This window comes from Rhinopithecus roxellana, chromosome 15 (genome assembly GCF_007565055.1).
Source record: "Rhinopithecus roxellana isolate Shanxi Qingling chromosome 15, ASM756505v1, whole genome shotgun sequence".
NCBI lineage: Eukaryota > Metazoa > Chordata > Mammalia > Primates > Cercopithecidae > Rhinopithecus > Rhinopithecus roxellana.
Genome location: NC_044563.1, coordinates 72,377,108 through 72,392,237, shown reverse-complemented (window position 1 = coordinate 72,392,237; position 15,130 = coordinate 72,377,108). Strand labels below are relative to the sequence as shown.

The 15,130-nt window shown below is 49.7% G+C and overlaps 1 protein-coding gene across 2 annotated transcripts; it reads left to right on the top strand.

Moving 5' to 3' along the window:
• Positions 1–7,618: 7,618 nt before the first annotated feature.
• NRGN (neurogranin) lies at positions 7,619–14,963 on the top strand. Of its 2 annotated transcripts, none has more exons than XM_030918152.1 (4): positions 7,619–7,807; positions 13,235–13,461; positions 13,704–13,721; positions 14,130–14,963. In XM_030918152.1, the coding sequence occupies exons 1-2, from the start codon at positions 7,793–7,795 to the stop codon at positions 13,454–13,456; spliced, it is 237 nt and encodes a 78-aa protein (XP_030774012.1). In that variant the 5' UTR covers positions 7,619–7,792; the 3' UTR covers positions 13,457–13,461; positions 13,704–13,721; positions 14,130–14,963. The 2 variants fall into 2 exon arrangements, with proteins under 2 accessions (XP_030774012.1, XP_030774011.1); XM_030918151.1 differs by having other exon boundaries at positions 7,624–7,807; positions 13,701–13,721.
• Positions 14,964–15,130: the final 167 nt, after the last annotated feature.

Here is a 15,130-nt window from a genome sequence, read left to right as displayed (position 1 = left end):
TAGAATTGCTTAACCAAGTTAAAGAAAGGAAAAAATAAAATGGAACTAGACAGAGAATGACATTAAACTAGACACATTGGAACAGACGTGGCTCCTTCCTGGCTTTCAGGCCTGGTCTTGTTCTGTCTCCCAAATGCTCCCCAAAAGAGGCCACCTCAGCATCAACTTTCTCTCTGTCTCCGCTCCTCAAAATGGAAGCCTCAACACCAAATCTCAGAGAGATGAAGAGTTACCTCCCTATTTAAAGCCTAGCTCTGAGTTCTTGCTGAAGACATACCTGGACCTCTAAGAGAATCATGGCCTGCTACAAAGAAGGTCATGCCTGACCACAGCAATATACTTTTCTTTACTGCTTGCTTTCTCTGACATATATTCATTCATTCTCCTGCTTATTTATTCAATTATTCAAAAACTGTTTATTGAGTATCCACTATGTTCTGGATATTGTGCTAAGGCTACAGTGGTAAAGACAACATCTCTAATCTCTTTCCTTATTTTTTCTCTACATTTTTGTATTTTTCTTTCTTTTTTTTTTTTTTTTTTTTTTTTTTTTGACAGAGTCTTTCTCTATCAGGCTAGAGTGCAGTGGCACAATCAGCCTTGACTTCCCAGGCTCAGGTGACCCTCCACCTCAGCCACCCAAGTAGCTGAGACTACAGGCATGCACCACCATGCCTGGCTAATTTTTGCATTTTTTTTAGAGATGGGGTTTCACCATGTTGCCCAGGTTGGTCTCAAACTCCTGGGCTCAATTGATCTGCCTGCCTCAGCCTCCCAAAGTGCTGGGATTACAGGCATGAGCCACCATGCCCAGCCTTCATTTTATATTTTTCAAGCTTTATTGAGGTATAATTGACAAATACAAATTATATATATTCAAAATGTACAGTGGGATGATTTGAAATATGTATACATTGTGAAATGATTACCACATCAAATTAGTTAACGCATCCATCACTACACAGAGGTGCCATTTTTGGTGTACGTGTGTGTGGTGAGCACACTTAAGATCTACTCTCCTAGCAAATTTCGAGTAAACAATATAGTATTATTAACTGTAGCTGCCATATTGTACATTGGAGCCTCAGAATCTAATCTGTTTCCCCGCAGAACTTATATAAGGCTAATGAACAGATGCTTTAAAAATAAGTATGGAAGTGTCCTTATTTTTCAGAGAGACGTACTTAGATATGTATCAATGAAATGATAATGGGGGAATCGGAAGGCATATGAATTAAAGAAGTTTGATGATAAGTTGAGAATTATTGAATGTGGATGATGCATACAGGGGAGTTCATTACTTTATTTACTTTTGCCTACGTTTAAGTTTTTCTAACATAAAAAAAGTTTTTTAAGTGTTAATATGAAGCAATAAATACTAGATGTCAAATTAATGATATAGCCATAGCCAGTGGATCCAGATTAGAACCATCAGTCCAAGCTGTCAGACCAGAGAGCATCAGCATGGAAAAGCGTGAGCCTGGGATGCTGACCACATACACGCAGGCAAGAGCCACTCATTCTGGATGATTTTACGAGGGCATCCCTGTCCTGGATAAGAGTGCCCCCTTCCTTCTACCTAGAGGTAGACAATGATGGGGAGAATGGCCTGAACCTCACTTGGTCCAAAGCAGGCATGCATTGCTGGTTAAACCAGGAACTTCTTGTATCTGACTATCCAGCAGAACCACAAAAGGAGCAAACATCCTTAAATGGACTAGGAAATAAGGTAAAAACTACATCTCATATAAGTCTTTTTGCAGAAATCAAATCAATTAAAACAGGCCTTTGTCTGGACCAACACTGAAATGCTTATTATTAGGTTTGTTCTAGAATTTGTTCTTCAAATGGTTGGTGCCTTGTTATTAAAAAGTTGTGCTGGTCTAATGCTTGCAGGCAAGATGTGCAGGCCCAGCAGGGACACACATTGCTTAGCCATCAGGAGCTTTCACACATTAGGAGAGGTGGGGAAGCAAGCTGAGGAAAGGGAGGTGGAAAGATAAGAACAAGTAGGTATTTGGAGCAAAATAGGAATAAGGAGCTAACACATCCAGGGCTTTGAACTACATCTGAGGCCTAGAAAAAATAGGATGAAGGCAGAGGAGCCAGACACCTGGCACTTCTATAGAAGCAAGGGGCAGGTGTGCATTAGAGCTCTGAGGAAGAGCAGGGCTATGGTACTATAGATGAATTCAGAGCACTGAGCTTTGGACATAAAACCCTGGGTGAGAGGAAAGAGACTGGGACTGCTGTCCTCAGGGCCCTTCTGGGCTGGGGTGGCATGCACTCACAAGGACACTAAGTGTGGTGCATGGCTCACATTTGCTCCTGCCTCAAATGCTCTTCTGCCCACTACTGGCCCTCTTCACTTATCTACATCGTATTTTTGTGTAAGTCAAAAATAAAATTCTAAGGCCCCCCCATCCATCTGAACAAGCCCCTCCTTTCAACCAAGGGCATTCCAAAGTTAACCTGACTAGTTCAGGCCATGATGGGAAGGCAGTGGGTCTGACATGCTTCATTATACCCTCCTCTCTTTTGGAATTCAGGAACAGCCGACCAGCATTAACATCAACACAGATCTTAAGTCTGATAAGAAACATTTACCATCTATGCTCTCTGCAGCCTGCTACCTGGAGGCTTTGTCTGCATGATAAAACTCTGCTTATCAATGTAAGCCAGACATTTCCTTTCTATTGATTCCAAGTCTTTAGATAATAACTCTTTCAACTGATTGCCAATCAGAAAAATTTTAAATCTACCTATAACCCGGTAGCCACCACCCTCCACTATAGCTTCAAGTTGTCCCATCTCTCCAGATCAAACCAATGTACATCTTACAAGTATTGATTGATGTATTTTGTCTTCCTAAAAAGTATAAAAGCAAGCTGTACCCCTTGTACAAGCTTGTAAAGCAAGCTTATACCCAACTACCTTGGGCACACGTCATCTGCACCTATTGAGGATATGTCAACAGGTGCTTCCTTAACTTGGCAAAATGAACTCTCCAAATTGATTGATAACTGTCTCAGATACTTTTGGATTCACACTTGCTTCAAACCATCATCCAGGAGCCTTCCTTGACCATTCAAATTCTCAGTCATTTCTCCCACACCTCAACTCCCATAACATGTACTGCCAGCTTAATTCCTTTGGTATCTATCATTCATTACTTTATTTTATACACACACATGCACACACATATGTACTTTTTCCATCAGATTACAACATCCAAGAGAAAAGAGATTATGTCTGATTTGTTTAGCATATGCTAGGAGCACTGTAGAGGAGAAACACAGAATTCAAAGTCAGAGCTCCTGGGTTTTAGTCCTAGTTCTGCATTTCACCAGAGATCTAATGCTGGACAAATAGCACGCCACTTAACCTCTCCCAGCCTCAGTTTCCTCCTCAGAAAAAGAGGTTAGAAATAACAGTACCTCCTAGACTGGGCATGGTGGCTCACTCCTGTAATCCCAGCACTTTGGGAGGCTGAGGCAGGCAGATCACTTGAGGCCAAGAGTTCGAGACGAACCTGGCAAACATGACAAAACCCCCTCTCTACTAAAAGTACAAAAAAATTAGCCAGGCGTTGTGGTGGGCGCCTGTAATCCCAGCTACTCAGGAGGCTGAGGCAGGAGAATCGCTTGAACCTGGGAGGTGGAGGTTGATTAAGACTGTGCCACTGCACTCCAACCTGGGTGACGGCGTGTGACTCTGTCTCAGAAAAAAAAAAAAGAAGGAAGAGAAAGAAGAGAAAGAAGAGAAAGAAAAGAAAAAGAAAGAAAGAAAGAAAGAAAGAAAGAAAGAAAGAAAGAAAGAAAGAAAGAAAGAAAGAAAGAAAGAAAGAAAGAAAGAAAGAAAGAAAGAGGGAAAGAAAGAAGGAAGGAAGGAAGGAAGGAAGGAAGGAAGGAAGGAAGGAAGGAAGGAAGGAAGGAAGGAAGGAAGGAAGGAAGGAAGACAGACTAATACCTCCTCACACTGTTCTCAAGAACACCACTTTAAATAATGGATGTGGTAGCACTTTGTAAAGTGCTATTCAGATTTAGCCTAGAACTCACTCTGGAATAGTGGTTCTTTCCCCATCTTAGCAAATATATTATATCAAGCCTTCCATATTGCCTCCCTAGCAGCACCCTGAACATATCAGAAGTTCAATAAATATTTACTCCTCTTGATAATGCTGGTAATCATGATGCTGACAATGACTGAACAAAATGACTACTGGTGAAAATGACTTAACGGTCACCTAACGTCCAGCAAACCTGATTTCTACCTTTGAATGGACCCCTTAAACCACGTGTTTTCTCCCCCTCTCCTTTCTGACATGTGGGGTGAGGGTGGGAAGAGGCCTCCAGCCTGGCAGAGGCCCCTTTAAAAATGTACCCGGGCTCCTCCTCTGCCAACCAGGTTGCTAAAAATACTACAACAGCAAAAGCTGAAATATTTGCAGAGAAAACTGAATTTCCTGCTACCTCCACCCCCTCCACTCAAATGGGTAAAATCCTGACCTAAGAAGCCCCCAGATCAGCTCCACCAAAGGCACAGGCCTCTTACTTTCTAGCCCCCTTCTGATTATGAGTCCCTCCGTGGGCTTGAGCCAGGATGTGATGTTCAGAAGGTGCCCACTCTGAGGAGGGGAAGCCACACGTTATTGGCAAATAGATTGTCACATGCCTTGGCTTTTCTCCTTGCTCACTAGGACCAACCCTCTCCAAATCCCCTTCCATCTGTCCCAGGAAGAATCTGTATTGGACCACAGGAGCTTCCTGCTAATCCACCTTTTATCCTCTCTTTCGTCTATCCCTCACCTACCCCTCTCACCTCCATGCTTCCTGCTGGTTCCATCCCACGGCACCCAACAACATGCCCCAGCTGCCTCTCTAACCTGACCCTTCCCTTCCAGAGCTCATCTAGGCCAGCAGTTCTCCTTCAGTAGCTATGGGGGCTGCACACTGTAGATGAGAAGCTTTAAAATTCGAAAAATCAAGAACAACTACGAGTCGAAGCCCATCTGGCCAGTAGGTCATACTCCAAATGTTGACCAGTGGCACCCAGGCCCTAGGCCAGGCAGGTTACCATGGGGAGTATAACTTGGCATCATTCTGCCAAAGACCAGAGCCTGCAGAGGCAGACCCAGCCATCCCTTACTGCATCTGTCCTTTCTCCTAGCTCATCTATTTGAGTATCACAGGCTGAGTCCTACCAGTCCACCTTGCTGACAAACCCCAGCCACCTAGAGGCTCAGAGGAGGGACTTTTCACTAGAGCTAGTGGATGCCCCGGCCCCACAGTGGTTAAGGGGCCCACGCTGAGCATGTCTTTGGATGTCAGTGGGTGACAACGCGTGCAGGGTGTGTGTCTCTGGGTGTGTGGGCAGTGTGTGTGTCTGCATCTGTGGGTCTGTGTGTGTGTGTAATTTCTATGAGGCCATATGTGTTGCTGCTCCTGCCACTGGTATTCGAGTTTGTGAGTAACTGTCTTCTCATCTCAGGCTCTGCCTTCCTCTCTGTCTTTTCTTCACCTCAGAGCCTTCCCATCCCCCAGGGCCAGCACTGTGGCCAGTTCTGCGTAGGCGCCCTGAGTGGGCTGTTGCTGAAATGGTTGCTTTGCGGATGGAACTGACAGTTGCCGTATTTGTTCTCCTATGGGCCCTCCAGTGTTCAGAGACAGCCTCACCCCACACAAAGGTGTCCTTCAGGAAGAGGGAAGGGCTGTGTTGCCTGTGTGGGAGTTGGTGGGGGGGGGAGTGTTGTAAAGATACCCCCCCTTCAGTTCTGACCAGCAGGAGGAAGGGCCCAGAGGCAGTGCAGTCTGCAGAGGGATGTTGCCTAGCAACTTGGGAGACTACTGCAAACTCACCAAATCCCGAATTCCTCAGCTCTAATTTGGGAAGAGAAAAGCACAGAGTCTAGGCCTGGTATCCACTCTGTCCCCTAATTTCCCCCTTTCCTCTCCTCTCTGGATTCTGGAGTTGAAGTCCAGCAGGAATTGGTACAACCGAAGGTCACAGATGTGCCCATCATTTAGACAAGGGCCTGAGTTCCCAGGACATCTGGCCATTTGGTGGAGGTGGGGAGATGGAGGATGTGCCAGAGACAGATTGGGGAACAGATTTTTCATTACAAAAGTGGGTGGGTCCCAAACATGCTGGGAGAGACACCCCTACACCCCAAGCCCTGGAATCCCGGCCAGCATCCAGCTCAGCCTGGGACCGCAAGCTGGCTAAACTTATCCCCACCCTGAATGGACACAGGCATTTCCCTCCCACACATTTTTCCCTTGGCAAGCAGAGCCTCGGGCCCAAACATCTAGGTGGGAAGGAAGCATGTCACTGCCATGTGGTTCCTGGTCATGGCCAGGGGCTGGGGATGCACAGTAGACCTGTCTCAGGATCTGCTGTCCCACCCGAAGCCACAGGGCATTTCCCACCTTTGCTCCCAGCAGCAGCCATCCTTTCCTCCTTCCCTTCTCTGGGACCTTAGCTGAGAAAGACTTTCTAGTTTTCTCAGAGAAGGCCTACCCTACCCACATAACAAGCCACACTGCCAGCTCTTGTACCCTGCCGAGTTGGGGGAGGCTGACGACCACAACAGTGGCAGGCTGTCCCTCCCAGATGCTCTTTCCATAGCTCCCCTTCCCAGCCTCTCACGAAGCCCACATCCTGCCTCATCTTGGACCCAAGAGCCAATTACTTCGAATTCTCTATACTTGGGTTTAGGGTATTTTTCTTCTTCCCAGGAGCAAGGGCGAGTATGGCCAGCTTTTGTCTTATTCTGAGGCAGTAGATCAAAAGGTTAGGCCGAGTCTGGTATGAAAGGGAGGAGGATACTTCTTCCAAGTCGGTTCCCATATATAAATGCATAAAAAATAGGTGTTGTGCATATATGATTTTGTTTGCTGCAGCTCATATAGACAGATCAATAATAGATATGTCATGCTGACAGCTTGAGTTGGGTGACCGTGTGTGTGCGTGAGCGCGCGGGCGCCCACAACAGGGTGTTCACATTCACCTGAAACTGAAGGGCTGCGTAGTTATTTTTGCAGGTTGTGTCTGCAGTGTCTGTATGTTGGAAGAAGGCCTGGGAAAATCATATGTGGACATGTGGGGCTTGTGAGCCTTTGTGTGGACGCATGCCCATCGTCAGGTTGTACCAACAGGTTTCTCCGTCTGTAGCAGGAGTGATGATGAGACCTTTTTACCGCACGTCTTAGGGAGCCTTTCTTTGCGGACTGAGGGGGAGTGAAGTTAGAGGGAGCCATATTTGGGACTCCTGCTAGGTTGTGGAAGTGTGGAGGGGTGGGTGAGGGGTGCGTGGTTTTCTATAAGCGGGAGGGGGTGCTGTACCCAGATGTGGGTGTTTGTGCTCGGGGCGTCGGGGTCCTCCTTCTGCCTACTCCGGCGTACATCTGCCTGGCAGTCTGCCGCCTAGCACGCCAGGGGATTGCGCCCGGGAGGATGAAGTGTGTAGGAGGCTTGGATACAAGCGTGTAGGCGGAGGGGCTGGGGCAGGAGCGGGAGCGCGGCGGAGACAGCCGCGAGAGGGCGTGGTCCTCCCTCCACTTCTCCCCGCCCACCCTGCCGGAGGCTGCTCCTGATTGGCTTCCCGGCCGCGGGGCTCAGGTTACATTCGCGAGCGGAGCCGAGCGCGGGAGACCGGACCCGAGAGCTGAGCTGCAGGTTCGGCGCGGGTCGGCTGGCGGCCGACTGCCCCAGAGCCCCCACCCGGCACCACACAGACCCCACCCCCGCCCTGCGCCAGCCTTCGTCCCCGCCGAGGACCCCAGACACCAGCATGGACTGCTGCACCGTAAGTTAGAGGGCCCGGGGGAGGGGCACTTGGCGGGGTCTGCTGCGAGAGGCGCCTGAGAAAGCCCTGAAGGGCGAGTGAGGAATGGAAGTGGATGCGGAAGACCTAGGAGCGAAAAGAAAAGGGGTCCTTGCCGTGACGTGGGTGGTGGATGGTGGAAGGCGCCCGCCCGACTTGCAAGCCGTAGGAAAAATGCTCCTCAACTCGCGGGGGCGTCTGAGCGCCCATCCGCCAGGCAGCCTAGGCTGGACTGGGAGCTCGGCAGGGCTCTGCAACAGGGGAACTGCAGGTTGGGTGACAGGCGGAACTTCCTCCCCAGTGGGACGCCGGAAACCATCGCCTGGAGACACTGCGGCGACTCCTTTCTCCTGTCATTTGGCCCCCAACCCGTTCCCCATCCCCTGCCGCCGTCGGTGGGCGGACAGGCTGATTCTCATGACCCTCCAACGATCGCCTAAGCTCCCTGTGCAGCGCAGGCTGGTCCATATTGGTTAGTGATGCTTGCTGCAAAGAGCCTAGTCAGGGTGGTTCTAGGGAGGGGTTGTCCCGGCCCCCAAGGCCTTCTCGCTCGGAAGGGGCTGGGTGAAGTGACCGCGAGAGAGCCCTGCTGGCGAGGGAAGGAAGTGTCTGCAATTTGTCAGCGCCCACGCGGAAACCGGGGTACTGCGAGTGCCCAGCGCCCGAGAGGGTTGCTGTTAAGGTGACTCGGTATGAAAGCGCCTGGCACAGGCCCTGGCTCCTGCCTCACTGGAAGAGTACAGTGATCATACGTATATGAAATTTATTTGTTTGCGTATTTCTTTTTTGCCTCTGCACTCGGAGAAAGACTATTCCAAAGTCCTTGTATTTTCAGTCATTCAGCCAACCAGCTAATAATACACGAGGTTACTGACTTTGCCACCTTCTGGCACAGTAAAGGGAAAAAAAGTGAGCTTTGGAAGGAAAGGATAGCCCAGTACTATAATAAATGAGACTTTCCCATGTCTGGGTACAAAGAGGCAGAGAAAACTTAGGGGCAAGTGGTGGTTGCTGCGATTTTAACTCCTATTAGTTTCAATAATAGTTGCCAGTTTGTGAATGCCTGCCCTGTAGTCAGCACTTTATATTTAATCATCGCAACAACGCTGTGAGGTAGGTATTATTTCACAGATATGCCAACTGAGGTTTAGAAAGTTAGATTTTTCCAAGGAAGCATGACTCCTAAGTGTGGAGGCAGGATTCAAACATGGCCCTGTCTTCGAAGAGCTGTGCTTTAACCTCTCCTCTAAACATTTACTGATTATAAAAGTAATCTGCTCATAACAGAAAACGTAGAAACTAGAGAAAAGTATGAAAAAGAAATATGTCAGTCACCTACCGTCCCACCCCCTGAAGAACACCCCAATAACATATCTCCTTCCAGCCTTTTCCCTCTGCTTGTTATTCTACAGGAAGCAATTTTTTGGTTGTGAAGGGAGAAATGGGCTCCTCATGGAGGTTCCTGGGCTCCACTGAGGAAGAGCCCCTCCTCCCAGCAGTGTTGTGTAAAGTAGAGAAGATAAATGGATGGTGGGTGCTGGGAAATGAGCTGGGGGGAGGGGAGAGGTGAGGATGAGAGGGGAGTGTTGCTGGGAAAGGGGAAGTGGGAGACATGGTCACTGGAAAGAGGTGAGTAAACAAAGAATCCAAGAGGCCAGGGAAGGAATGGAATTGGTCTCCTCTGTGTCTGCAGTAGTAATTAGAGTAGGATGTGGGGGTCCCTTCCTAGAACTATTGCTCTTGAGTGCCCAGTGAACCATACTGAAGGATTAGTAGACATGGTTCGAGTCAGTGTCCCTTAAAAAAGGAAAGGCTACCCACCCAAAAGGTAAAGAAGAAGCAGATACACAATTATCTCCATGGCCCAGGGCCTGGGGCACCTCCTCCAGTGCACCCTGTACAAAGGAGCCTTCCCAAGTCATGCCCTGTCCTAGAGATCTGCAGGGCTTAGGGCTGAGCAAGAGAGAGCACCAATATCAGACTGTGCAGGAGGACAGGAAGAAGAAGAAAGGGTGATGGATGGAGGGTTGGGGAAGGGCAGGGCTTGGGGGGGGGCATTTTCTTCCCTTTTCTGTGGAGGGCAGGACTCAGTGCTGGGAGGGAGCTGAGATGTGTAGGAAGAACAGCATACCTCTTGGGGGCTAGAGGCAGGTCCCTCTTCCTCTTTGATTCTGGAGCTCTCCTCACTGACCGCATCACCTGGTGTTTGGGAAGAATCTAGTCCTGCCTTATTCTTATTTCTCCTTGGTACAGAGGCTCAAATAGAAATGAGGAAGAAGAAAACAGATCTGCCTATTTTTTTTAAGAGACAGAGGAATGGTTTTTTATTCCTGTTGATTCAAATATTGCAGTTGCTGATTTACATAGCCATATATATATGACTTTCCCTGCATTCACTGCGCATGAAAAAGCACATGAGAGAAACATTTTTTTTTTTTGATCCTACTCATTTCTTTTGCTTAGTCTAGTTGGCTTGGCCCTGCTGAATTCATAGAAATAATTACCTGCCCTGAGGCAATGGCTAGCAGCAGAGGCTACTGAATCCATCACTTCACTATTTGTCAACTGAGTGACCTTAGGAAAGTTACAAAATGTCTCAGAGGCTGTTACCTGACTTCTCAAAATGGGGATTAAATGAGGTAATATGTGCAAAGCACTTAGTACAGGGCCTGACATACAACAAGCAGCAAGCAGGGGAAATCCTTAAAGCTATTCGGATTTGGGAGCTGAAGGAGACTTTATTCATTAGTTGTGGCTGAAGAAAATGAGACTCTCAGAAATGTGCCCAGTTGGGACTAGAAGCCTTGGCTCCTGCTTTGGTGACCAGGGCCCCTTCCATCTCCTCCTCCCTCCCAGAAGTCCCTAGTTCCTATGGAACTCTCAGGCACACACCAACAACCATAGCTTTGAAAGGCACCAGCCAGACACCATGACCAATGAACCTCTTCCCAGGTCCTTTTAATTCCCTTCCTCTTCCACCTGTGGACTGGCAACCTGGCAGCTCTGTCCTGAAAATTCAGCTGAAGGAGAGGGAGCTGGTTCTGGGGAGGAACATGGAGTGTCGGGGGTGGCTTTGCCTGCTATTCCAGGTTTCCATTCTGGATCCAGCTGGGGCGGGTGGTGACAGCAGGTCGGGTCTAGCGTGGTTGGAGGCAGATATCCCTTCCTCCACTCAACCTTCCCACTCCTCCACAGCTGCAAGGCCAAGGAGGAGAGGTAGGTCAGGAATGCTTTTTTATGGTTGTCACCCTCTTTTGAGAAGAACCCTTACTGTTCCCTGAGGATATCTCAAGAAAGACTTGAGCTCTAAGAATAAAACATTCCAAAGGAGTCTTATCTGAGCACTCTAGGCCTGTGTTGGGCCCTCCACAACCATACCTGCCTTTTTGTAACTTTTGGTTTTTTTGGCTCTTCTACCAAAATGTAACTCCTTTTACCTGTGTTTAAATCGACTGTGGGCATCTTGAGCACAAATGGAAGAATGTGAAGCCCAGGAAATGAGGCTAACCTGGGGAAACATGGCGAGGGGAGCCATTTTTAAGCCGGGGCTTGGGCATCTGGAGTTCAATCTTGTGCCCCTGGGGCAGAATCTGGCTAGGACAGTGATCACTGAAGCCTTGCTCATATCCTGTCCACTTCTATGAACTGGATGGATATGGCAGGGAGAGCAAATGTGCAGAACTGAATTACCATTATTATGTGAAACCTTGGTCATCTCGTGTCCTAGAAGAAAAAGATAGTCAAAGCAGTGGAAGACTTCATGAAAAAAAAAAAAAGAAGAAGAAGAAGAAGAAGGAGGCAAATTCCTAGAAGCCAGAGAGCCAGATCAAAGGAGAAATGTCCTTCCAACTTCATAGTAACCATCCCCATCCTGACCCACGCTAATACTGCAAGTAATGTTAAGCAACAAAGGGGCTCAGAGGCTGAATTGCTCTCCATTCCGTAGCCTTTCTTCTGCAATCTATACCATCAATCCCCCAACCCCTTCTACTTTCAGCCAGGGCAGGCTCTCAGAGAAACAGAAACCTAGTTTGAAGCATAGAGGTGGGCCTAATTATTAGTAGGTTGAACCATATGAAATTGTTATTATATGACCACTTTTGGCCTGCAAAAACAACTATTTCACATTAACTTAATGTTATCTTTAAGACAGTCATAAGAGCTACCATTTATTGAGCAGCTAGGTTGTGCAAGAGACTTTATGGATATCATGCTGTTTATTCTTCCCCACAACCCATAGAGGTGGATAATATTATCCTGATATTTTAGAGGAAGGAGCTGAGATAGGAAAAGATGAGATAACTTGCCGAAGACCACACACCTATAGCAAATGGTAGACCTTGGTTGGTTGACTGGGCTGCATTTGCTTGTCCTAAAAAGTAGGGGTAAAAATATATTCTGGACTCTGAAATACAAAGGTTTGAATCTTGGGTCCACTGGTAACTGTCTGTATGACCCAGGTAGGTTTTTAAACAGTCTAATCATTAGTTTTATTAGGGGTAATCATAAAAAGGTACGTAATAGCTTTATTTTGAGGGACTAAATAAAATAATGCCTGTAAAACACTGTTATTGCACCTGGAACAAGATAAGTGCTTAAGTGGTAGTTATCACCATAATTCCTTTCTTCGTCAGAAGCACACCCTGGGAAGGGCTTCTTGCTCCTGCTGGTCTTTTCCTTTCCTTTTCTTTTCTTTTTTTTTTTTTTTTTTTTTTTTTTTTTTTTTTTTTTTTTTTTCTTGGAGTGAAGACTTTTCTCTATCACTTCATCCAAATCATCTCCTATCTCCTGTGTCTGAGTTCATCCTTGGGCAGTGGAAAATCAAGAGTCAATAGGAAAACAATCTCTGGGCCTCTAGTCTTAGGTCGGGGGAGGCTGACTCACTGACTAGTATCCCCAACTTCTCCCTAATTCCAGCTGTGAGATTCCTGCATTTCTACTGGGGAGAGGGCTGGCGGACTGAGGCTTCTCCACCCTCTCCATGGAAAACCCTGGACTCAGACTGGGTCCTTCTGAGCTGGAGTTACCCTCTGAGAGCAGGGGGACAGGCGGCCACTCCAGGAGTGCCTGCCGCTGTTTTCCTTGCTCCTCCAAACCACTCTCCAATCAGCTCTGCAGACCCCTAACTCGGTGCTGGTGATGGGCCTGGCTCTTCCGCACCCAGTCCTGCCTGCACTTCTCTTTCCTGAATTAAGACACAACTGTCCACCTGGCTCTGAACCTTCTTCGCCTGTCGCTGCCCATGCCCCAGTGCGTGTCCCTGCCATAGCCCTGCTCCAGGCTCGACACCCCTCTCTGCACCTCCCACCCCCGTATCGCCATAGTCCCAGTCCCTCAGGGCTCTTCCTACCCCACTCCCGCGGATCAAGACACAGTGACCCCACAAGAACCCTCCTGCTCCGCCCCCAGGAGAACGCCTGCTCCAAGCCGGACGACGACATTCTAGACATCCCGCTGGACGATCCCGGCGCCAACGCGGCCGCCGCCAAAATCCAGGCGAGTTTTCGGGGCCACATGGCTCGGAAGAAGATAAAGAGTGGAGAGCGCGGCCGGAAGGGCCCGGGCCCTGGGGGGCCTGGCGGAGCTGGGGTGGCCCGGGGAGGCGCGGGCGGCGGCCCCAGCGGAGACTAGGCCAGGTGAGGCGGGCGGCGCGCCGGCAGGCTGACAGCTGCCCTTCCCAGCCCTCCCCAGAAGGAGCAGGGGGAGAATAAGGGCGGGCTGGGGGTGCAGGAGGCGTGGAGGGAGCCAAGGGTTGGGGGATAGAAATCCGAGATGGGAGGTGGGTGGGTGGTTAGAGGCTGAGGGTTGGGCGGATTCCAGGAGCTCACCTGTTTCTCCCTCTGTATCCTCCTTTCTGCCCCGCCCTGGACCGAAGAAGAACTGAGCATTTTCAAAGGTAATGAACACGGCCCCTAGGCGGCGGGGTGGGACACATGAGTAGGAGAAAAGGATCGAATCCCAAGCCCTTTCCCCTGCCCGTCCTCAGCCCTCCCAGCCGGGGAAAATGCACCCTGCCCCTGCAGGTTTTCTGATACATCCAGACCCCTGAGGCTGCGACGGGGACATACATATGCAAAACCCCATTTGGCTGCACAAGCCCGGCCGAGGGGCAGAAATACAACGCGGCTTGCACACGTACCTGCCGCGGGGCTCATTTCAGCGCTTTGACTCGGGGTGGGGGGTTCTGGGTGACTGAGGCCCCCTGGCACTCCCGGCCCAAAGAATCCTGGTACTGAAAGGGGGAAAGGAGGCGGAAGAGGAAGTGGCGGGAGAGGGCAGGTTCTCAGACCTTTTCTCTCCTCAGTTCTCGAGGAGAGATGGATGCCGCGTTCCCTTCGCAGCGACGAGACTTCCCTGCCGTGTTTGTGACCCCCTCCTGCCCAGCAACCTGCCAGCTACAGGAGCCCCCTGCGTCCCAGAGACTCCCTCACCCAGGCAGGCTCCGTCGCGGAGTCGCTGAGTCCGTGCCCTTTTAGTTAGTTCTGCAGTCTAGTATGGTCCCCATTTGCCCTTCCACTCCACCCCACCCTAAACCATGCGTTCCCAGATCTTCCTTCTTTTGCTTCTCGCCCACCTCTCCCCGCACCCAGCATGCAGCTCTGCCTCCGCAGCCTCAGTGCGCTTTCCTGCGCGCACTGCGGAGGGCGCCCTAAGCGTCACCCAAGTACACTCACTTAAAGAAAAAACAAGTTCTTTCGTTCTGTGCGCAGCTAAAAGGGGCGCCCTACATCTCCGTGCCACTCCCGCCCCAGCCTAGCCTCAGGACTTTGGATCTGGGGTGAGATGAAGGGAAAGTGTTTTTATGGTTTCGGACGCCCCTTGCTCTGACCGGAAGAGAAGTCCCTATCCCACACCTGCCTGTCACGTTCCCTCCCCTTTCCCCAGCGCACTGTTGAGGGCAGCCTCTCCAGCTCTCTTGTTTATGCAAACGCCGAGCGCCTGGGAGGCTCGGTAGGAGGAGTCTTCCACGGCCCCGCCCCGCCCCTGTCGGCCCCGTCCCGTGTCCCCCCCCGCCCCCCCCCCCCCCCCCCGCCCCGCCGGGCTCCTGGGGCTGTGGCCGAAAGGTTTTTAATCTCCGTGTGTGCATGTGACTGTGCTGGGTTGGAATGTGAACAATAAAGAGGAATGTCCAAGTGTTCAGAGGGTGCCGGGGGAGGGAGTTTGGGTGCACAAGGCCTCCGCGTGGAACTTTTACAAGTCTCCTTGGGCCAAACCAAAAATCGGGAGCTGGTGGGGTGAAGTGGAGAGGCACCTAGGTTGAAACCTACCCCTTTGACCCAACCAAACTTCCTGCCTACCTTTTCT